Source organism: Formica exsecta, unplaced genomic scaffold, assembly GCF_003651465.1.
Source record: "Formica exsecta isolate Colony F162 unplaced genomic scaffold, ASM365146v1 scaffold235, whole genome shotgun sequence".
Taxonomy (NCBI): Eukaryota; Metazoa; Arthropoda; class Insecta; order Hymenoptera; family Formicidae; genus Formica; species Formica exsecta.
The window spans coordinates 53,040-78,352 of NW_021849633.1; the positions used below are offsets into that span (position 1 = coordinate 53,040).

General features: G+C 34.9%; 3 protein-coding genes across 5 annotated transcripts; 2 read left to right on the top strand and 1 right to left on the bottom strand.

The window, feature by feature from the left end:
* Positions 1–261: 261 nt before the first annotated feature.
* LOC115235791 (protein AF-10-like) lies at positions 262–11,315 on the bottom strand. 2 transcript variants are annotated; one of them, XM_029807777.1, is made up of 14 exons: positions 10,946–11,315; positions 10,085–10,371; positions 9,931–10,010; positions 9,662–9,826; positions 9,370–9,567; positions 8,612–9,295; positions 6,975–7,309; positions 5,228–5,677; positions 4,961–5,144; positions 4,671–4,872; positions 4,240–4,392; positions 3,887–4,151; positions 3,689–3,814; positions 262–3,606 (listed from the first exon to the last, which is right to left on the bottom strand). In XM_029807777.1, the coding sequence occupies exons 2-14, from the start codon at positions 10,191–10,193 to the stop codon at positions 3,456–3,458; spliced, it is 3,102 nt and encodes a 1,033-aa protein (XP_029663637.1). In that variant the 5' UTR covers positions 10,194–10,371; positions 10,946–11,315; the 3' UTR covers positions 262–3,455. The 2 variants fall into 2 exon arrangements, with proteins under 2 accessions (XP_029663637.1, XP_029663636.1); XM_029807776.1 differs by lacking the exon at positions 10,946–11,315 and having other exon boundaries at positions 262–2,718; positions 3,454–3,606; positions 10,085–10,741.
* A 422-nt stretch (positions 11,316–11,737) lies between these two features.
* Positions 11,738–17,485, top strand: LOC115235778. Of its 2 annotated transcripts, none has more exons than XM_029807749.1 (3): positions 11,738–11,886; positions 16,020–16,308; positions 16,504–17,221. In XM_029807749.1, the coding sequence occupies exons 2-3, from the start codon at positions 16,036–16,038 to the stop codon at positions 16,993–16,995; spliced, it is 765 nt and encodes a 254-aa protein (XP_029663609.1). In that variant the 5' UTR covers positions 11,738–11,886; positions 16,020–16,035; the 3' UTR covers positions 16,996–17,221. The 2 variants fall into 2 exon arrangements, with proteins under 2 accessions (XP_029663609.1, XP_029663607.1); XM_029807747.1 differs by lacking the exon at positions 11,738–11,886 and adding an exon at positions 15,161–15,232 and having other exon boundaries at positions 16,504–17,485.
* Positions 17,486–17,885: 400 nt separating this feature from the next.
* Positions 17,886–24,277, top strand: LOC115235779. Its single transcript, XM_029807750.1, has 4 exons — positions 17,886–18,867; positions 19,338–19,616; positions 20,648–20,746; positions 21,305–24,277. The coding sequence occupies exons 2-4, from the start codon at positions 19,356–19,358 to the stop codon at positions 21,683–21,685; spliced, it is 741 nt and encodes a 246-aa protein (XP_029663610.1). The 5' UTR covers positions 17,886–18,867; positions 19,338–19,355; the 3' UTR covers positions 21,686–24,277.
* Positions 24,278–25,313: the final 1,036 nt, after the last annotated feature.

Below are 25,313 nucleotides of genomic sequence, written 5' to 3' on the forward strand. Positions count from 1 at the left end.
ACAGCCTAAAACGTATTATCCTGCGAGTGTGTAAACTCCTTTCACTTTTGTTTGACGCCTGCAAATAGTATGCCATATTTCGATTTTACAATTTCAACGACACGAGGAGATATTTTCCTGTGTGAGTGAATTGTCAAGCCAATCGCGTAGCCGACGATTCTTATCAATATCTCTTTTCTTCCTTTTTTTACAACCGCGTCGTTTTACGTTGCATGTCATTTTGTGATTTCGCATATGTATTACATGCAAATTTTCTCGTCGCTGTAAAAGGAAGGAGGAAATAATGTGATTATCTCGATCTCTCGATTTAGAACACATCGCGTCGTATTACGATAACGATAAAGAACACAATGCGGTAAATGTCAGTCAATCCCTAACTCTTCAAAATTTTCTCTTCCGAGCAGTTTCTCTCTGGTGCCGTTCAACCGGCAAACGATACATCATGATCATTGAAAGGTGGTTTAGGGAAAATTTCAGTTTTGTACGATGAATTCGAATATACGTATGTGTATATCATATTATAGTTCGTTCAACTAGTTTCTTTGCGAGGCTGAGAAATCTCGTACTATGCTCGTAACCACGGTGCAAAAATAAAGTGACAGCCTAAAACGTATTATCCTGCGAGTGTGTAAACTCCTTTCACTTTTGTTTGACGCCTGCAAATAGTATGCCATATTTCGATTTTACAATTTCAACGACACGAGGAGATATTTTCCTGTGTGAGTGAATTGTCAAGCCAATCGCGTAGCCGACGATTCTTATCAATATCTCTTTTCTTCCTTTTTTTACAACCGCGTCGTTTTACGTTGCATGTCATTTTGTGATTTCGCATATGTATTACATGCAAATTTTCTCGTCGATTTATCAAAACGTGCTACTTTATGTTATATACCGTAGCCTTTGAGCGGAATAACTTATATATTCTCTTACAAAGTCTTATTTTCTAAAATGTTCTCTACTGTACCGTCCAGTACTTTTGATTTTTGCGATTTGCACGCACATGGCATTGCTCGCTCTCAGAAATTATAGACGATGGCGTGAATAGGAAAATTTAACGCTATCTTCACAAAACGCAGCACAAAACGGATTAACTTCAATTCTGATATACAAGCATATACACTGTTCTTAAGGAATCATAGTTCCGCTTTCATACGATCATTTGTCCCATACTTTACAGGATTACAACCGAATGTCCGTATAGCGATGCGCCGTATTAAGATCTTGTCTGTTTCATGAATCAACTATATACTCGTAAAATGGTGTTCTTCTTCAACTCTTCGCTTTTCCACTTACATTTACCGCTATTAGAGTGAAAAGAGAAAGAAGAACAGAGCGTGTAATGTTTTTATTCTAATTCCGCGCATATGTTGTTACAGGAAAAAATGCAAATCGAGGGAAGACTTTATAATAAGAATAGTATTTGGTCCCGACGAGTTCGCAATACAGGCAGTCGACTGTACTCGCGCATTTTGTATTGTGACCAATACATACACATATACATATATAAAATGTGTATCGCAAGTATTCACAAGTTTTTGCATTAACAAGATTTGTGCCGTGGTTCGATCTTGTTATTCTCGTTACATCCTCAAAGAATATTTTAAACACAATTCCTTGGCAAAATCCGGTTACAAAAGATGGAAAAAAAAGTAATTTATTTTTTCATTATAAAATAAAATTCCAAGCTGCTGCATGCATATATCTCAGAATATTGTAAATACACTATATTTTTATAGACAAATTGACAAATAGAATTAATTCAAATCATTTAACACATTTCACAATAATCAGACTTTAATATATAAACTTTACTACATAAACTGTCAAAATTTTAAATGTATTTTATGTATGTGTGTGTGTATTTAAAAAAATAGTAATAATATTGATTGTAGAGTTATTGCCATTAAAATGCAATCAAATTATTATCATCAATAGAATATTGTGTTTCTAATCCACAGATCAAACAATGGCACAATACTTCTGTTTGCATTCCTTCGAGAAATTTTGCAGCAATGCTGATGGGAAATGATACCAATTAAATCCATCGGATTTTGAATAGATTTGAATGAAAATGGGATAGAGAAAGGCAAATGAAATATGTATTAAACAAAACGATCATGCGTTCGCTAGAGAATGTCGAATTGCGATCAACCTACTTCACAGCTCTTGTTGGCGAAAGGCAGTGCTCGTCTTGTACATTTGAATATTCTCCGTTTTTCTTTACGCATAAGATTAGAATATACATTAAATATTAGCTTTGAAATAGGTTGCACTCAATATCATCATTGTCGTATATAATACACGCGCTGCGATACATCTCAACGGTGGTACGCTAAAAATAGAGAAGCTGTATTATAAGTAAAGCACATCAGCTTTAAAGTTGCGGAATATAATATCCGAATGTATAATATCCGGTGTGTACAATATCCGAATTATCGAATACAATCGGCAAATGCATTGAAATCGATAGTAGCACAATGATTTGGTTTCTTTCCATTTCGTTCTGGAATTACTCGTGTTTTTCGTTTAACATTTTTCTCTATTAATTTTTTGAAAAATTTCATGTACGTATCCTTTTATCGCACCACCAGAAATACACGCAGTTTCACCGTCATTAGAGAATGTACACCTACTGTATTATTGCTATTTAACGCGATAGGTTAACTTACAGTCTAAAATTTGTACATCTGTGGATTTGCTGTTCACATATGATGATGCCTACAAAGAGAGATAAAGAATATGTCTCAAATGTATGCCTAACCATGATTAAAGAAAAAAAATATAATTAGGATTTAATTAAGAGTAAATTTTATTGTAATCAAGTTTCAATAATAATGGATTTTAATAAATATTATGAAGAATTGTCCTTTTAATTTCAGAAAAATCTGTGAGACTAATCTTCCTAACTGCTGCTTCGTTTAAAGTTGCATTATTTTTTTAACGTCACTATAAATTCTAATTGAGCCTCTAATATATTGTGACGGTTGCAATGTACATATAAGTCGCATAAAACCGTGCATATAAAAGTACAAGTTAAAACAAAATGGTTAAAGAATAATATTACATATCGGATTCAATGAATACATGATCACGTTAATGAGATCCATAAATCTCTATCGGACATATGCAAAGATTTGTACAGCGCATATGTGTGATCGGATATATAACAATTTTAGGATATATCGTGGAAAGATATAAAAAGATACAAATCGAGAAGTATGTCTGTACATTGTAAACTGCAATTGACATCACTAGAGTGAAGTTATTAAAAAAACGATTACCGATAAACGTGGCATACAAAATGTATATCAGTCAATATTTCGCGAAGAAGCGCAGTTAGGTCTCTCTTGCAATGAGATTGGCTTCTTTGATGTTCGACAATGGCATACGCGGCAACGAAAATATCATTTTAATAATTAAGATATGCGGCTGCCACATTGTATTGGTATCTACCTTCAGCTGGGTTTACCCGGTGGCCCGTGGCTAGTCGGCGAAGGTCCGTGCGGATGGAGATTGTGAACACCGCCTACTTGATTGCCGGTGAGACTGGACATGGTGGGTTGATACATCGACGGCATGTAATTGCTCGACGATTGGGAAGCCGACCTAGTGATTAATAATAAACATTATATATGAAAAATATGTCTGGACAATCAAAAATGACCAAAATGAAGATACTGTTTTTCACCTCGGCACTCCACGTAGAGGATCCGGTGTGACAGACGAATTACGCACCACGCCGGAAGTATTCGCCGGCGCCGGCGATACTATATTGCTCGAACCTTGAAGGTATCCACCCCCGGCTGGACTATGCCTATTTCATTTAGAAGTAAACTTGAATCTCAATTATATCAACAATATTCCGTGAAGAGAACCAACGCGTTACCTAATTGTCGGGCTTGGTTGCGGCGCAACTAATGATCCACGATGCTGATACTGAGAGAGAGAAGCCGCCGCGGGTGGGGAGGGATCTGGCGGCAAACCGTTTTCCAATGTCGTCGGATGATTGCTGGAACTGGAGTGAGGCATGTACGTGTTGTTCACTCGCGGTTCGCGATTCGATCTAGGTACCGGAGCCGGAGCGCCAGGCGGCACTTCCGAGTGCGAGACATTAGGATGAGATGGATTCACTGTAGGATGTATATTATTCACTGAAAATAATTGAGATATATGGTAAATGTACTGCGATTCATATAAATAAAATATAAAAAATATCATAAAATGGCTAATCTAACTAACCTGGATGTGAACTAGGCTGAGTTGTCAACGGAATAGCGAGTCTAGCATTCACAGCCAATAAATGGTCTCTCCTCTGCAGGAGATTATTTACATGTTCCTCTAGCCTAAGATTCTCAGCTCTCAATTGATGAAGGCAGGAAAGCAGGGATGCAACTGCAACAGATTTCCATAATGTTGCTGGTTTATTCTACTTAAGTGTAGGACGCACATTTTACGTTAAAAGACCAAAGCACGCATGTCAAACATATCAAATTAAAAAAAAATAATTATATAGAAAAAGACGATTTTGTTACAAGACAAAAATATAATGAAAAGCATGTCATGCAGGTTTTTCTGTAAAAAATAACTTTTTATACAAAGTAAAAGCGCAAACTCTGCTCCTCACTAAACTCATGCAATTATAAGCGAATTTTTCCTCGTTATATACTCACTATCAAAATGTTGGGCTTGCTCCATTAGAAATTGACTTCCCTGCTCCCATTGTCTTTCTAGAAGCTGATCCAGTGTCTGCGGAATTGTTCCACCACCCAAAGTCCCACTAGGACCAGGTGTAGGATTCGTACTATTGCTGTTTGTGGAGAAAAGGTTCGAGGTAAACGAAGTGGGCGGTCCACCCGGTTGGCTAGATCGTATCTGTTCATAAAAAAACATCGAATATATAGCATGTAATAAAAAGATTTACACATTGCCTTGAATTTGATAATAATTTTCGATCACGTACAGATGCAATTACTCGACTGTGTAACTGTGGTCCAACCAAGTTTGTACTGGAGTTACTCGCTTCTGTAAAAATAGAATGGGCCTCGAGTTCCTGCGAAAGTGTATCCGACATCTTTTGCGCCATCGTTGAAGTAGGATTCAACTGATTCCCTAGCATATGTGGTGCACTGACTCCATTTTGAAATCTAAAAAAAAACAAAGAAAGATAAAAGGTTACAATTATATGTTCGATTGATAGGTTCTTTGTGGATCTGGTTGCAAATCTTACAATTTTATATTATTCTCTTCCTTTATTGCGGTAAGAGCGGTCGGTGTAGTCGATGCAGATGGAATAGGTGTAGACGCAGCAGCTTTCCTCTTCCGTTTACTAGTGCTACTACTCATACTCTCTGATCCGGGACTGCTAGGCGGTGACTCCTTGACTGTCGGTCCCATAATGTTTGCAGGGCCTGTGCCACTTACACTGCTGAAGTGTCCAAGAGTGCCTGTGGGGCCTTGAATTATTGATGGCACCGAGGTCACCGGAGCCACTGTGACGGCGGGTGGAGGGGTTTGATGATTATTTCTCGCGCCCCTCTTAGACGTCGCCACAACTGCGGTGCTGGATACAGAAGTTACGACTGACGAGACCGTCTGGAATTGCGGCAGTGATCCTTGGCTATTGGACGAGCCACGCTTTGGTTTACGAGACTTCTCTTGCTTATCTGATGATTGGGAACTGAAAAGTAACGTGTTTCAAACAATTACTATGATTGCTATAAAAAATGCACGAAATTGACATGTTTTCCATTACAATAGAAGCTATTAATTACTTTATACACACACATATAATTAAAATTAATAATTAATATTAATAGCGCGCGAATTTTTAAACGTACGATTAGAAATTATATGATAAAATTCCTAGATAAGTAATCGTATCCAATGATACAATGATAAAAAGAGTAAGATCAACGCACACTGAGGTGGAATACCGCGGCGAAGTGGTATTTACAGTGTCACGTTACACCTTTTCGTCGTTCGTTGCCTTTGAGGCACCTCGCCGAAGCGAAAACAAACATAACCTTGATCTCTCTTATTCGCCACAATTCGAGATTCCACGTTAACAGATTCACGAGTGCGTTCAACAGTGCCCGCGACGTCTCTCCTCCCCTCCGTCGCGACAAAGTTACGACGCGAGGTGCGATTATTGTAACGCAACTATTCGCGCGATGCAATTATTATGCAGCGCGCGCCGAATGACCTCGAGTGAACTATTGTGCTCAATACATAGGTAGACTACTGTTATAAACACACTCCATCCTTCATATAGCACTCTCGATCAACGATCCAACGTTCGAACGTTGCGGCACACCAAGTGTCAAGACGCGCTCTTTACCCGACGCGCGTTTCCACTCGGCCGGACGGGGTTTTCGGAAAAATCGAACGCTCGATCTGGCGTTTGAGAAGAGGTTAGAACCAGCCACCTTGTTTACCAGTCGCACCCGCCATTTTGAAAACGATCCACGATACTCGATTGAAGTTGCATGCGCCTACTTCTTCGGGTGCACTTGCACTCGCACTTGTAACTCGATGCACTTCACGGCACTCTGTGTGTGTGCGACATATTTTTGTTGCATTCATCACTATATTATATAAATTTCATGGAAAATAAATTCAATGTCTCACTAATGGAACAATAATTATAATATTTATAATTATAATTATGACAATAATTATAACAGAGCAATAATAAGGATATATCTTTTCTACTTTTCTCATTTATATTCTAATTTAATTAAACGTGAATTAATTATATATAGATATTAATCTTTTCCCTGAAAATTTTCCACTTGTAGTTGAATTTCACACAATAAAGCTTTAAAAATATCACGGGTATTTACGTTTGTAATTATATATAAAATCGTATATCGATTCCAGTTATATTTATAACGCACCTCATAACTTTAAGTCAGTTTTTGATGACAAATTTTTGTCTTAATCTTTTAAATCGTGCTTCGATAGCGAAAACTTACCGAGATCGTTTCGTCGGAGCTTCCTCGGCGGTGAACCTCTCGGTGGTCACCATCGCGCTGGATCGCAGCTCCGCATTGGCGGCCGTGGTGATTATACTCTGTTGCAGCTGTTGATATATCGTCGGCGCACTCGTCACCACGCTCTGGACCGTGTTGGCGAGCGAGGTGGCGGTCAACGGCACGGAAACGACGATGCTGTTCGACGTAGTCGTCGGCGACTGAGTGACGATCGAGGAGGGCTGGGACTGCGTCACCGTCATTATCACAGGTGTGGTGGTTGCCTCTGTAGCGACCGGTGTATTCGACGACGATTGAATCGGACTCTCCACTTTCGTCTGCAATCGAAGGCGATGAATAAAATGCTATAGCTACATTCCATATATTTTGATTAGTACAAGTTTCTTATAAATAACTAAAATTCAAGAGGCGATTCGATGAAAATTCTCCCATTGACTTAATTGACGATTAATTAAATTGCCTACAGCAAAAAAATTTCACTCTAATATAATTCATTGTCTCTAATTTAATCTTTCTTTCGCTAGGTCAAATAACAAAAGAAAATTATTAATTCTTATTATTAACAGAATACTGCAAATATTACTGATAAATTTTTCACCGATTAAATTAATTGAAGTTTGATCTAAATAGTTATAAGTATACTAAAAATAGTTAACGCAATATAATCATATTCATCACTTTGTTCTTGTTAGAATGCCTCGATCTTTTCATTGGAATAAATCTTCTTCCAAATATCGCATGCCGAATATAAACGTATTTTACCTAGGTTTGCATTTACATTCTATGCAGAATTTATTGGATTTTCCAATCGGATTTTTCCATCTTTTCAATATTATGATTACTTTATACAGATATGACTAACTAAAAACTCGGCAAAACTAACACTTGTGATCAGAACAATGTAAAAAAATTCGCGCGACAGCACTGAAAACATTCAACAAAGATCTGTACTATATAAAAAACAATAGCAATATTTACCTATTTTTATAACTATTCACATATCTAAATCTGATTTCGTAGACAGAGAGAGTTTTAAATCCTCTGTTATTCATTCATTACTCTTTTACTTTTAATTTCATAACATCATTAAACTCTAAAATTTTAACGTAATATTTTGGAGATATGATAGTTTAAAAAAATTGAAAAACATCCATTTTTTTTATTAGTCAGACTATCTCTTTAAGCTTATTGTTGTAAACGTGTAACAATTATCCTACATAATTATCCACAAGCTGTAGTTAAGAATGGACTTTGGTAAATGCAAATTTAATATTGTCGTGAATATTGTGGCACGTTACTCAAATTAATATCAGTTATTAATGTTTTTGAGAATCATAATTAACACACGGGTATCTCTATATAAGATGAATAATGAAATCAGCAAGATATATAGTACAGTGTATTATATTTGGTGTCTTTTATTTATATCATGTGTTCCGATTGTTAGTTCAATATCAAAACTCTATCGAATCAGAATTATCGGCAAGTTTTAAAATATAATTTATTATTATGAGACTTTCCCTCTAATACAAGGATTAAAATAAATTAAATAAATTAAATAATTCCAATCCTTTCAAGTTTAAAGATTTAAGCAATTTAAAATAATGAAAGACTTTTACCTTCTTCGATTTTTCCGGTTCCGTCGTTGTACTTAAACTCGTGGCTTCGGTGATTGTTGGTTGCACATTGTTACTTGGGACAGTCTGTTGCACAACAGTACTAACGGCTACCACGACTGATCCGCTAGTCTCCGAGCTGGCCGATTGATTCGAGTTCTCGTTTCCTATCACAGTCGGCGTACGAGCTCCGGTCTTCCTCTTCTTGCTAGTGTGGCTCGATGTCTTATTGGAGGTCGACGAGTTGGATTTTCCTTGACCGCCGATGTTCTTGTGCACCGCATTCGAATTGCCACCACTCGTTTTCATCGCGGAAGCGATTGCCGCCGTGGCGACGGTGGTAACGGTGACAGTACCGTCGTGTCCAAACACGCTCTCCGACTGCGTGACAATGGTCTCGACAAAGTTAGATGTCGTAAACTTGCTGGAACTCGTGGAATTATCTTTAGGCGTATTACGACCGCTACCACTGCTCTTGTCGTCCGTGATGCCATTTATCTCTAAACTGGGACTAGCATTTGATTTACTTTTAGAATTCGCGGTGGATTTGGAACTCAAGCTCTTCCGCTTGCCGCTTGACGATTTAATCGGCGTCTCCGCCTCCTTCTCCGGCGACGAGTCCGACGAACCGTTGTCGGCGGGTATCGGCTTGTACGGCGGTATCGTCTTTACGTTGCCGCCCTTTTTCTAAAAATTAATCATTCATATTAGTTAACAAGCTCTCAAGAGAAGCGTAATACTCAAGTGTATAAATTACTGACCAATTTTGAATAATGATGCTGGCAATATCCACAATATTTGACATTATCAAGATAATTGCCAGCTTCCTCACAAAGTAAGCCCAGAGCCTGTGCACAGGTGACATGAAATTGTTGCCTGCAGCCTGTTTTGTTACACTGCATGCAGGCTCCCACGTTTGCTCTGCTACCTCTACCTTGTTCCTCACAAATGTAACATGTCTGAAATCATTCAATTTTTATATATATATAGTACGATATTAATGGAATGATTTCTTTTTCTGCCAAATCTATAATATCAAAATTAAACATTTACCTTACTAAATCTTTCTGAAGGAATAAGATGCAATATAATTGGTTCCATTGTAGTCACGTTACCGAATCGAACTTCTGGGATATAAAGAGCGCACACAACATGCGCCCATCCAGCCTGATCCGTTCTCTTAAGGGCTCCATCACGACTCGGACATAACTCACAGCGCTATAGAAATCACATCTCAAATAATACATCTCGATAAAGATATTTATATTCTATCATAATAAATAAAGGAATATCTAATAATCTGTCATAAAAAAAATGCATACCACCCGAGCACTGCGTTCTTGGGACTCGCATTTCCTGCAATACCAGGGTCCTGTTGGTACAGTGACAATACCGTAACACGCTGGAAAACAATAAAGTTTTCATTACAAACAATCGACAAAGGGGAAGACTCCAGCTTCCTCAAAGTACAAGTACCTTGATGTACGGCAACGGTGCAGCCCTGTCCATCGCAATACACCAACGGATTCTCTGTCCAACCCCTCTCGTCAGAACACACGCAGCACCCTCCGAGCATCTCCTTCATGCTGTGCCCCAAGCAATTCGGAAGACGAGACTAGCATGAGGAGCTAGGCGTGGGACCGCGAGTGTTGTCTACGTAGAGGGGGTGGGCTCGTCTCGTGCGAGTCGCACGATCGCATCTTGGCGACGAACGCGGCGTCAACCCGGCGACAACACCACTCACTCTCTCTCTCTCTCTCTCTCTTTCTCTCTCTCTCTTGTCCGCGCTATCTCCTCCCCCCGATGGAGATGGACCCGCCGCTAGGACCACGCACGCACCTCCCCGGGTACGACACGGACCACCGCGAGGCGCGATACGCGTGGTCGGATAAATGCAACAATGAGGAATAGGAGCAACGTTCTCCCGCGGATCACGCTACCGCGAGCGAACACGCGGGACGTCGTACTTCGTCGCGTCTGGGGGAAAACGCACGTCGTCCGCGAACGGTCGCGAGGGGATCGTCAATGTCGCGGGTACGCACGTGCGATTCGTACGGGGGGCACGCTCGAAACGTGTTCGGACGGTTTGTGTTATTTACGACGGCGCTCTATTTGTTTCGTTGGGCGGCCATCTTATTTTTTGCCTGTCGCGCGCGAGCCGCGCACGCGCAGTGCCGTCGAAGGGAGCGTTTGCAATCCCCCAGGCTCCGCGGAACGCGATTGACCGAGCGATACTCGCGGAAGAATTCACCCTGCGTCCGATATCCAATGGGAAAATGCGTTTTCTAGGAACATTGGAATTTGCATTCTCTATGGACGAAGATCTTCGAATACAACCTTTCTCTCTCTCTCTTGTCGGCGCTATCTCCTCCCCCCGATGGAGATGGACCCGCCGCTAGGACCACGCACGCACCTCCCCGGGTACGACACGGACCACCGCGAGGCGCGATACGCGTGGTCGGATAAATGCAACAATGAGGAATAGGAGCAACGTTCTCCCGCGGATCACGCTACCGCGAGCGAACACGCGGGACGTCGTACTTCGTCGCGTCTGGGGGAAAACGCACGTCGTCCGCGAACGGTCGCGAGGGGATCGTCAATGTCGCGGGTACGCACGTGCGATTCGTACGGGGGGCACGCTCGAAACGTGTTCGGACGGTTTGTGTTATTTACGACGGCGCTCTATTTGTTTCGTTGGGCGGCCATCTTATTTTTTGCCTGTCGCGCGCGAGCCGCGCACGCGCAGTGCCGTCGAAGGGAGCGTTTGCAATCCCCCAGGCTCCGCGGAACGCGATTGACCGAGCGATACTCGCGGAAGAATTCACCCTGCGTCCGATATCCAATGGGAAAATGCGTTTTCTAGGAACATTGGAATTTGCATTCTCTATGGACGAAGATCTTCGAATACAACCTAGATAGATATTTGTATGTATGTACCAACTGTATCGACTAATGAAAAGATGCTGTTCATAGGAACATTCTGTATCGTGGTAGAATGCGAATCGACGAGCTTCGAGAGATTTTTCCTCTCACTCCAATTGCACAGTACAAAATTGAAAATCCCGCAAATATTTAAACAAGATAGGGAATTCCCCGATAATAATTAATAAATAAACGACGCAGATACGCAAAGATATTATTGCAGCATAGTTACAAGAGAGCTATTCTCTCCGAGAAAGCTCACGAAAAGCGATCGATTATTATTAACGAAGTGTGACAGTTCGTGCCAAACCAGCGAAACGATTCTCGCGTTTTCGACTCTTTTCACCTATCATCTCGTAAGTAATTTGCATTCTTTGTTCATCATAAAAAAATATTCGTAATAATAATTAATTAATAAAATACTAATGTTTATTGCGTAATATTTTTACGATATTTTAGTTTTATATAAAATTCATATTATACGCATTTTATAATATCGTATTCAAGTATTTCCGTGTAGTGGTGACAAAATTAACTTGATATAGTAAAAACAAATTTAAATATGTAAGCAGACTTTAATAATTAAGAAAAAAATTAATATTTCTCTTTATAAAGATTCTGTTAAAAAATTATTGAGAGTATATATTAAGTTTGATATGTTTTAATAAGAAATAATTTAACGACATTATACTGTCATTTATTAACACTTCGTATCGAAAATGATCCATTCAAGATTTTTAGATAAAATGGAATATTTTATATTTATAGATATAACATTTTATTGAAAAAAATAGTAATCATTTTCAGGAATTGATATATAAAAAGGAATGTGTAGGATGTGTGTGTGGAAAGTTTTTTTTTTTGCTGTCAAGTCGCATCGATTCTTGTCTCGTCTCTAGCTCGGGTATCGATACGATATCCGAAATTTATCGACGTATCGGTCGCGCAACATTATCATTTCGTAACGCGAGCGTATTTTCTGCATCGACCCGAAACCCGAGAACATCAACCGGACACTGATTTCGTAATCCTGTTCCCCATGTGATTTCTTGGATAAAATCAATTCCTCATCCGCGACGGAGATCTTTTATTTTAAATTGTCAAGCAATGACGAGAGACGGAGAGGGAAGATACTCGTGTTACTGCACTGTGCAAAGTGTAAAGAAAGCTTTATAATTTTCCGCTTTTGTTTATCAACGGAAATAGGCAAAAAATGTTTTGGGAAATCTCAATAAACACTAATGCAAGACGAGAACTGAAATGGTCATTTCGCACAACTTATTCGAAGAAATTCGAACGATTTAGACAACTAAAGACTCAACTTGAAAAAAACTATAGGTGTGATATTTTCAAAATCGTAGATATGATTCCAACACAACACATTCAACATTTCAAAAATGTTTTTTTAAAAATATTTTATAAGTTTTTAATAAAATTTTACACTATATATGGTTTACGTGAGAATCATTGATGAGACGTAAAAAATTGTTTTTTGCAATTTTTATTTCTTAATAATATTCAATTTATCGAGATCACTTTTCGCACTCCTTTATAGAACCATCTTTGTATCAAGTCTTCAATCGCTGAAAAAGATTCTGTCATTCGCAAGTTAATGATCAGATTTATATAAGGACAATGAGAGTTACGTGTAATAACGTGATCACACGATGATCGCTGTGAAAGATTGATTTTCTTAAAAACGGTGAATCGCGACTGTCGAATGATGACCGAGACAACTCGTCGAGATTCGTTTCACGACGTGCGATTCTAAATATATCCATCATATTTTCGCTCCCCTCGCGACCTTGTGCGATTATTGACGCATATATGATACGAATGAGATGACTCTACCTGTATGACGTTTTATTTCATCTTCCCATTGCGCAGTTAATACTCTGTATCAACAGCCATTATTTCGCGTTCATCTATAATCAAAATCTAAAAAATTTTTTTAAATAGTAAAAGGAATGTTAAAGAAACGTATATAATATAAAACATATAATGCCATATTATTTTTTACGAATAAATATTTTTTGCAGAGTGTTCCTAAAATATCTGGCTAAACTCTTTATCAGTATATTCTATTAAACTGTATTGATAAAAAAATGTCATGCGAATATAGATCCGTAAATGTCTTCTTTCCAAGTAATAGTCTTTTCAAGTATAAATATATATAAATATATTATAACAAAAATTTTTAACGAAAATTGTCAAGATTAAAAAATTAATAGAGATAGAAATAAAAGTAAGATTTTATTAAAAGTTTATTGCTAACAAGACAAACTAAAATGAATATCCGCTTTCGTATTCAATCAATTATAAATAATATTCATATGTTTTCCGCTAAAATATCATTTTTAACATTTTTAAATGTCAACATGAAAAATTATATTCGCGAACGTATATTTGTGATATTTTTTTTATCGATATGCGATATGTAGAATACGATAATAAAATTTAATCAAACGTTTTTAGCACAATCTGTATGATTTTATTATTAACGTAACGTAATTATATATACGGATGAATATACATTTTTTCTTTCCGCGCATTCTTAATTGCACTTTGTCCGTCGATCGTGCTGTTACGAAATATGTAATATTCCAATTAAGTTTAAGGACGATACTTCGCTTGTGTGTCTAATCACTTTTCAAGAGCAGTCCATGTCATTGAAAAAAAAACAAACAAATACATTCTACAAACCAGTCGAAAACAAACGGATGTAACGCGTTTATATTGCAATCACAATGAATGATTATGTATATTCATTAAATCAGAGTCAATGTTCGCGTAATGATAATTAAGTAGCTGCTAGAAAAAACAATGCATAAACACGCGTGCAGTAAGAAAAAACGTAATACAGTGTGACCTTACCAAGACTGAATGTTATTGTACGACACATTGCATAGAATGTGTTTGGGCGCTATCAATGTATGTGTAAAATACTGTATCAATTATCAGGGCTGTACTTATCTACAAGCACATTGGAGGTTCTCCAATAGCATTATTATAAAAAATCATAACTTTTATAGCTTTTAAATAAAATATATCTTGAATGTATGTGTATATATGTATATATAGACATGTATAAAAAAAAATAAAACAAGAAAAAATAAAAAATCATATATACAAATCTACAAGCAGTTCTCCAATAGCATTATTATAAAAAATCATAACTTTTATAGCTTTTAAATAAAATATATATTGAATGTATGTGTATATATGTATATATAGACATGTATAAAAAAAAAAATAAAACAAGAAAAAATAAAAAATCATATATACAAACATGTATTAAGAAAGAATAAAAAATCATTTTTTTTTTATTTTGTCAAAATGCCATAATTAATAACTTTACAAAATTACACACAAAACAATAGTTGTAGATGTGTTATGTATAAATGTTCACTTTTATACATAAAATACACAATCTGAATAACTATTTGTATATTTGTGCACTGTTTTATATTGATTATATTTTATATTATTATTAAATAATAAATTTCATTATAATAATTTATTATGTATGCTTATTTTTGAATATCTATCTAAATTCATGTACTCTAACTGGATTTAATAAAGTAGTCCAGGGTCCCAAGATAAGTACAGCATTGCAATAAGCTGTACGAGTATGTTTATCGTCGATAACTGCTCAGTATATAACGGACAGTCATCGTGTTAAGATCTCTTCACAAACATGAGGTATTATCCCAAATATTTTTAAGAATTTTAAATTGACATTTAGCGTATCATCTGTTTAGTATTATCTGTCTAGTGTATCATATCTTTAATATATATCGAATGGCACCAATAAAAACAATTATAGAAAAAAATTCTAAATATTTTCTAATCACAATTATTTTTCAATACTTTATCGTGTGATTATATTTTTTATATATTTATATAAAACAATATTTAATATGTAAAAATTAAATTTAATAATATATACAAATGTTATTAAAATATATTTGAATTTTTTACATTTTTCGTAAAACTACGCATGCTTATGCAATCACTATTAAGACCAATTATTACTATTACATTCATTTACGAGCAGTGATTGCAATATAATAAGTATGCAATTGTCCGTTGAATTGCAACAGGAACACGTCATTTTGTCTTGCCATTCAAAATTATAGACAATATTTTTGAAAAATTATATTTTTCATTTGCACAATATTTTTTTAGCAATTAGTTGTATGTATACGTGTGAGTAATTAAGTGTATATATGTCCTCGAAACTTTTTAAAGCGTCTAAGTGCGATTGGCAATTTGGGTAGCAAATAAGCAATGGTATTCTGTAATCAGAAAGTTTTCAGTTTCTAAAAATACAATGTGCAATTAGCAGCGTTAAGAAAATAAATATAAATTTTTTTAATTTAAATTTAATATAACGATATATTTCATCATATTAATTATATTTAATTTTGGTGAATTTCGTTTCTCGAAACGATCATTACGTACAATTGAGATCATGTTTGTTTTCCAGCAAAACACGCAAAAGGATGCCCTCCTATCGGCCTTGGGGCTCGACGGAGGATGGTCGGATAGAATTTGAATCTTTAACAGACGAGACCTTGGAAGGTGCCCTCAACGTGATAAGGAAGAGCTTCTTCGTCTACGAGTCCGTGTCTAAAGCCGTGGACTTGAATTCTGAACCAGGAGCATGCGAGGAAATTGAAGAACTTTGTTTGAATGCAGCTAAGGATGGCGTCAGTGTAGTGGCTATCGATATCACCAGTAACGAGGTTGTTGGCGTCTGCTTCAACAAAATTCAAGTGAGCGAACATATCTATTTTATTTTTTCAAGCTCTTTTTATTTAAAAAATTAATTTAAAAATTTAAGTTTCTCTAAATACATTTTGTTAAAATAATTCACTTTAATAGTGATATAATTTTGATAGTATAAAAACTTTGCAATACAAAATTATTTAATAAGTGTTTCTAGATTAATACATTTTCCGATCTCCCAGGCATTCGACAGCAGTTCGGAGAAAAGCTACTTTGAGAGTTTCAGCGACAACTGCCGATATAAATCATCCAAGGCTTTGGTGGACTTTATGATAAACGTAGACTCGAAGATAAATCTCTTCAAGCATTACAATGTCAGTTGCATCCTCGAGCTCATGACCCTGGCGACTCATCCCGCTTACGGGAAACGAAGAATAGGTGAGCTGCTAATCGTCTCATCATTAGAGCTCGGCAAGGAACTGAGACGCGGTAAAAATGTGAGGACACCTGTCACGATACACGGTAACGACGAGCTGACAAACGCCGACAAGAAGCCAACCTTGGCTTCCGCGATTATGACGTCCAAGTACTCGCAACGAATCGCCGCGAAACTCCATTTCGATCAGTTGATGGAAATTTCCTACGACAAATTCGAATTCGACGGTAAGAAGTTCAGCGAGAAAATAGACCAGGAACACCAAAAGTGCGTCTTAGTGGCCAAGACACTCGCGTAGTCGATAATCGCGCAATTTTAGCATTTCCGTAGACAAAAATCGTGATTTTGTTACGTCTTTGCATTGACTTTCCGACTATCTCTCATTATCTCGAATTTTCAGCTCACACATTAAAAAAATTATACATAATATAGTATATAAAAATATGATACAATAATATGCATTTATAATGCTTATGTTATATAATATCATAAGTGTACAATAAAATCAAATTTTATACAAGACCTCAAAATGTGCGTTATATATACGATAGAAAACTTAGAGAAGCATACACATCATTTATCTGCATCTTCAGAATGCATGAGAGGGTCAATGGATGATTCATCTCCCGAATATTTTCGTCCAAGAGATATCTTACAGCAAGATACTAAAAGAACGATGTCGGAGCGCGAGCGAGAGATAACCCTTCTCTAAATGCTGAAAAGTTAATTAAACACCTAAACATATGTTTGTCATCTGTTCAATATATTAACATACAAAGTTGCAATATCATTCCGCATTTATTTTTCTTATCAACCTTAATATTTTTCGCGCGCGAAAAAATAATATCTTTTTTAAATCAAGAACTTTCAGATAAAGAATTAAAATGCAATATGATTAGATTTATTATTATTAGATTCATTATTATTAGATTTGAAGGAATTTTCATGGGAAATTCTAATGCAAAGTAATTTATCTGGTAGTCTCTCTTGTTATTTTAAAAAATATTCATATTTTATGTCCGATTTCGCGAGCAACTTATATATGCGATTGAAACGAAATTTTCTCGAGAGAGAAATAAGATTTTCTGTAATATATAATAAGAATAATCGTATATTAACTAGAAAAACTATTTCAAGCGATCGAAAAATATGTTGCATTTTATAACATGTGCAACTCGTTTAATAATACTCTGCTACAAAATGTTACATTTGCATGCAAGTGCATGAAAATATATCGCAGCGGATGGATAAATTGATTGCGCATTGATGTTACTTGAATAGGTCGCTAGTAATAACGATAATATACCGGAATAGAAGTAAGATAATGTTCAAAAAAGATATTCTATGACATCACACACACATGCACTAGAGATATAGTCAAATGTGAGGAGGAAAAATATGTCAGACTACAAGATCTCATGCATGCGATGGCAATAATCGTAGAATTAGTTGCACATTTTACAAAATTACATAATGTGTTATATAAAGACTACTTTTATCATTATTTACCGAAATCAATGCAGCATCGGTTTTATAAAGTTATATAATGTTACAAGTGTGATGAAATGATTTTAATATTATTCAAATATTGGAAAACTCATTGAATATAAATTATTTTCTATTTTTTTCGATAATTCTGCCACTTTTTTTTCTCATATCTCTCCTTTAACTGAATAACTACTAAACACATTAAACAGATCAATTATATAATTTATAATTTTTTTTTCTGTGCAATTAATATATTAATATCAATATTATATCAAATATTACTTTATCAAGAAATAAATTAATATCTTCGATAAGATATTATATATAATTAAATTGTATGTTAATCATTAAGTAAAATAAAAATTGTAAACCATGTAAAAAATTAATAAATCAGAATCTCGCTTCCGATCTTAAACTCGTGAAAAAAGATGCAAAACTTCTCCACTACAATAAAGTAATTAAAATGACAACGATAACAAGAAAATCTCACCGTAATGTTTTACAGTTACTCGATAGTCACGCACGTGACCGGTTATCAAATATTGCTACGATATAGTATCTGTAATCAAGCGGAACATACGGTAATGGGGAGCTTGCGACACAATTTTTATCCCGATTATTCTACACACAAAGAGCATGCCTGCACTCTGCTGGCAGAAGACACCGCTCGCGAATTAACGAGGTAAGACGAGAAGATATGGATAGAGTCTAGACATATCTCGTGTAGTGCTTCAAAGTGAAGGCTCGCTCCTCTTTGTCGATTAACCATAATCCAAAAAAAAATATTTTTTATAAAGATTATAAACGTATATTAATATATTTATAATTTATGTAATATAAAATTATCTGTGTGTATTCCAATAGTTATAAATTTCGTATCGTGAATCAAATTAGTGGTATTTTATAAAAAAAAGTATGCGAAAAGTTTTTAAATATTTTTGAAAATATTTTTTACATAGTGATCGTGATATTCTGTCAATTGACTATAAACGCTTATGGTACAAAAATTTACACTCGATAAAGTTCATGTTATTATCGGATCTGACACGGTACGAAATCTTGTGAGAAAAACCGGAACGGGATGCGCAAGACAAGTGTAAACCCGTGCGTACGTATCGATCAGCTATAGTGATGCCGTAGCGTTTCTTCCAGACGAAGCTCAGATCAGCTATGCCCGTCTGTCTTGGCACCGATCGCACCGGCGCCATCGAATTCAGGATCCTCAGCAAGGACCGGATCGAGGACGCCATGGTCGTGCAACGGCAATCAATGCGCCAAGAGTGCATCGCGATCGGCATGGGAATGTATGAGGATCCCGGTGCACCTGAAGAGATGCAACTGGTCTTTAGAGAGGTCATCAAGGATGGATGCACGGTGATCGCGGTCGATCGATCGGACCGCGTTGTCGCCGTGGCATTCAACAAGTTACACGCAAGTATAGCTTTACATCAAAGTTACACGCAAGTTACACACAAGTATAGATTTACATTGACGTTAGATCAGTTTCGATTAGAGTCGCGCATATTCCGATGCTGTCATCTTCAATGTATTGATTAAGAGGTATATCCGTTTGAACTTTCGAAAAATGAATATATTATCTAGATTTTTTTGCAGCGCAACGATTTGATAAAAAATTTTTTTTTTACAATATTAATACGATATTATTAAGTACCCAAATAAAAATTTTTAGCTTAAAAACAATTTTTGTTTTAAAGTTATGCGAATATTTGTAAATTTATGTTTTCATGCACTCGAGCTACATTCGACGGATTGACTTCAAATTTTGCATGCGAGTTCCTAATAAGATTCCGCATCTGCTAACAAAGCCTTTTTTTAATCCGATTCCCCATTTTTTTTTTTTTTATAAACAAAAAAGATACTTAAAAAAGAAACACTTTTTTTCAACATGCCATTTTTTTATTTTTTAAAATTTTGAAAAAACGCTTGGATAGCAGATAGCTATTAATATGTTTAATGAAAAAAAAGCTTGTATTTTTTATTTCGGATATGATCTACGAACATTTTCATGCACACCGTGCAAACCACCTAAAATTTAGAGGAGCTCTGCAAATATTCCTATAACTTTAAAAAAAATTTTTTTTTTAAACTGAAAATTTTTATTTAAGTAGTTAACAATATTGTATGAATTTTGTAAAAAAATTAAAAATTTTTATCAAGTCATTGCTCTGCAAAAAAATCTAGAAAATGTATTCATTTTTCGAAATTTCAAACGGGTGTGCCTCCTTAACGCGATTTGTGCTTTGATGCTCTCTCTTTAATTATTAAAAATAATGGCGAGATCATAAAATATAGCGAAAATTTTTAAGATCAAGAGTTATTGTTTTTTTATTGTCTAGTATTACATATTTTTGTTGACATATCGAATTATGCTGCGTACGTAAAGTACAGATAAAGTTGAGGAGAATTATTATAGCTTGCACGAAATGTAATTATATTTTCAGGTGCCTCCTAAGCCAGGAGAAACGGATTCCTTCGCTCTTTTTATAGAAAATAATATCAAACATCGCTCGTGCCGGGATCTGATTGAGTTCCTCGACGACGTGAGTTGATTACTTAAATTATTTTGTACACGCTGCAATCAACAATGTCAATACAAGCTCTTTCCTTGATATCTTAAAATTCTTTCGTAAATAATGATAAGAACTTCGCAGATATTGCAACTTTTTGCGTGATAGTAATTAATCTTTACAAGCTGCCTGTATACATCATTGTAATTAAAGGCACTTTACATTTGTCTCAAGTAAAACAAAATAATTCTTATGCAAAGTGACTTTATCTTATCACATGATTAATTCTGTTTGTTTGACGCTTTAAAGTTTAAAAAGTCTAAAGTATTCATCTTTCAGTCTTAAAATAGTAATAAATATAAAGAAATGACTTTAAATATTTCTCCATTAAATATAAAAATTTTTGTAAAATATATAATTAAAAAAAAATGTATATGCATCTATATTCGTTATCTACGAATTATTGGCAAAACTCGCGCCTTTTTCTTTTATTAAATCAAATAATGCAATATGCTTTTAATCGCGCTTAATCTAAAAATACTTATAGTCAATTTCAACAAGCTTATCGTTTATCAAGAATCGTGTTATCAGGTGGAATCGCGAGTAGACATCTTTCAAAAGTACAACGCGCGCGGTGCCATGGAAATTTTCTATATAGGCACAGATCCAGAGTGTCAGGCTCGCGGGATCGGCCGACAAATCACGGACAAGAGCCTCGAAGTCGCGCGCGGATTACGCGCCAGGAAGCTGAAGCAGATCTGCGTAGCCGATAAAATCGTCAACGAATACGTGCGACCGGAAATGGTGTTCGCCGTCGCTGCCTCGATATACAGCCAACGAATCATGGAAACGCTGAACTTTGAGACTCTCGCCGAGATGCGATACGAAGATTACATACGCGGTGGCAAAAGAATGTCGGACAGGATAGGTGATGTACACAGGACGGTCAAGTTTGTCGCTCGCAAACCTTGACGATATTAGATTTCTGCTTGCATTCTGAATAAACAGAATAATTCGCCTGTATGTCAAAATTGAATCAATTTTGCTTTGAAACGGAAAACAATAATTTAATTAAAAAGTGTTACGCAAGAAAATTTTCCAATATGATAATGTGATAAATAACGTAATATTACGTGAAACTATTTAAATAGTAATATATATTAATCAGTTTAATAAACTGAAAACAATTAAGTTCTAATTTAACTCGATTATATTTCTGCAAACATAAAAAACAATGAGAATAACGCTAACTGACTGCTTATTCACACTGCCTTCCTTTAAATGATTTTAGATAATATTCAGCAATGTCAATATTTTAGTTTTAATCGTAATTTCAAGAATATCTATTCTTTCGCAAATTAATCTTGCTGACGGTAACATAAATACAAAAAGATTTAGTTAATTAAGAATTACGCTGTCGGTTGACTTTGATCAAAATTATAAACCAGATATATTTCGGATAGGATAAAAAATATAACAATAACTTTTTTATATAAGTATATGTATGTATAGATGTGTATATATATTAATACATTTAATATATCATATTTGTGACCGGAAACGCTCAAGACTATGAAGACTGCGTGGAGACAGCATCATAATTTTGAGCGAAACTGCATTTTTTCATTCCTAAATAATTTCTCGCAAAATTATACGATGCAACCTGACATCCGTAACTAACTGCAAGCGAAATATCGGACAATAAATAATGTATATTATTCTCGACACAATTCACAATATCTTGACTGGATCGCAATTGTCGCGATTACGTCTCAAGGTACTTCGATAAAGCCACAGAAAACGATAACAGTCGTATGCGAATAATGTAACGTGACTTCCGACAACCGACAACGGAATTATTGTATAGAAAAAATTGATCTATTGCTTATGATATTTGTCTCCGTATTCGAGAAACTGTCAATAATTACTATCAATGATCATCGCGCACATTTGTTCTCTCTAAAGGCGCGACGATTGGAACTCTGCGCAATGCGTTATTAGGAAGACACACAGTATATAATAAAAATTGGATAAAGCGTCGAGATATAGATAAGAAAGAAGAAACCAACGCGACAGAGATTTGCATTACAATTGAATATATCTCAAAATTGAAAATGCTATTATTTATTGCAAAAATCGAACATATGTTTCCGTGCGAAATTGTAACAAAGAAGTTAACATATGTTTCGATTATTGCATTTTGATACTTGATTATACGTATGGAAGAAATGCGTCATGAATTAAATATTACTTCATTAAGGTCTCGTTAGTGGAATCAGTTAAGGACGAAGGAAAAACACTGAGTTTAACAATACTTTAAATTGCACTTCAATTCCTTCATCTGAGTTCTTGGCTTTATGCTATATATAAGTGCGACGTATATTGGCGTCTATAAATAAATTATCGAATCTCTATCACACTAACCGCCGCACACGCATATTTGTGTATTTAATAGAGTTAACAAATATGTAGGATATTATATAATATATATGTATATATGTAGAAAGTGTATGCGGAAGAAATTTGTTCTTGTACACGTTGAAATTGAAAGCTTTGGCGCAGCGTAAGAGGAGTTAAGTTCCAATTTCATGAAAAACTACATCTTAAAAAAATAATATGAAGAGTACCAAACAAAGTTATATATATATATTAAAAATTTAAAAATAGTAAATAAAACATTATTTATGCCGATCTTCGTTGAAATAAAGGAATGTTAAGATTTTTAGAAAAAAGAAAAATTGTAAAATGAACATGCCGCTTTTTTTCTTCGCCAAAACAATTCAATTAGTTTAGTTATTTTTATGCTAAACAACGCGCAAGAGTATAATTAACTTCGTTAAGAAGACTACTACTACGACATTCAATGGTAGTCGATTTATAATAGGCGAAGCTACTGAGACTGCAAGAGACGGAGAGAGTGGCGCACCTAATTTTATTATCGTTGCACTCAGTCAACCGTTAATTAGTTACTTTCCTTTAAAACGCTATTACTGCTATTGTAAAAAATGTGGACGTATAACTGTTTTCCTTCCAATATATATATATATACATATGTATATATATATATAGAATACGATATTGACACACTTCCAACAAAGTTAATATTTCCCTCTCTGACTTACGGTCTAATTAACTTACAGCCTGAATTCAGTAATCGCTGCCAACAAACTACGCCGCGTGTCACTTTTGACATACGACAAATATATAACGACACTTACATATGTATTATTACTCTTATTATTATCATTATTATTCTTTCAAATAGTAACGCAACCACTATATGCAAACGCGTGAATACACTTAGCTCAAGTCGAGTCGTTCAAGACTCGTAACTTTTGGCACGAATAATCATTTTTTCGTTTATTCTGACATCACTCTGAGCCGCTTTTGAACTTTTGATTTTTTCTTTTGTTCTTTCAGAAACGTTTGATTACTTAATGATTTCATTCCGAGGAGGAGGAGTACAAAGATAGAGTAAAAAATTAAACATAAGTTTTCGATAAGCAACAAATGCAGTCTTCAAAAAACAATAAAAGATATACATGTTAAAAAAAAAATTTTCAAGAAATTAAAAAAAATTTAATCACAAAGTATCTTTTTTCATAGATATACTGTTCGCTTATACATATATAATAAGTACAAATAAATTATGTAATGTTACAAGAATTTTCTATGGATTACTTTTGTTCTCGAGACTGTAAAAATAATATAGGATAAAATAGAATGATAAAATAGAAGTTTTACAATCATAAGAATATATAAACAAAACATTTCTATTATAAACATTTGGAATTTATAAAAATCTTGCAAAAAAAAATATCAATATAAAACGTACTACACATTTAGCAGTTTATGAAAGATTAATAAAAGTAATCCGTAGAAAATTCTCAAGTGTAATAGAAATACATAATTTTAATTGCATATATTATATGTATATAAGCAAACTATATATATATAGTTTGCTTATATACATATAATATATGCAATTAAAATTATGTATTTCTATTACACTTGAGAATTTTCTACGGATTACTTTTATTAATCTTTCATAAACTGCTAAATGTGTAGTACGTTTTATATTGATATTTTTTTTTGCAAGATTTTTATAAATTCCAAATGTTTATAATAGAAATGTTTTGTTTATATATTCTTATGATTGTAAAACTTCTATTTTATCATTCTATTTTATCCTATATTATTTTTACAGTCTCGAGAACAAAAGTAATCCATAGAAAATTCTTGTAACATTACATAATTTATTTGTACTTATTATATATGTATAAGCGAACAGTATATCTATGAAAAAAGATACTTTGTGATTAAATTTTTTTTAATTTCTTGAAATTTTTTTTTTAACATGTATATCTTTTATTGTTTTTTGAAGACTGCATTTGTTGCTTATCGAAAACTTATGTTTAATTTTTTACTCTATCTTTGTACTCCTCCTCCTCGGAATGAAATCATTAAGTAATCAAACGTTTCTGAAAGAACAAAAGAAAAAATCAAAAGTTCAAAAGCGGCTCAGAGTGATGTCAGAATAAACGAAAAAATGATTATTCGTGCCAAAAGTTACGAGTCTTGAACGACTCGACTTGAGCTA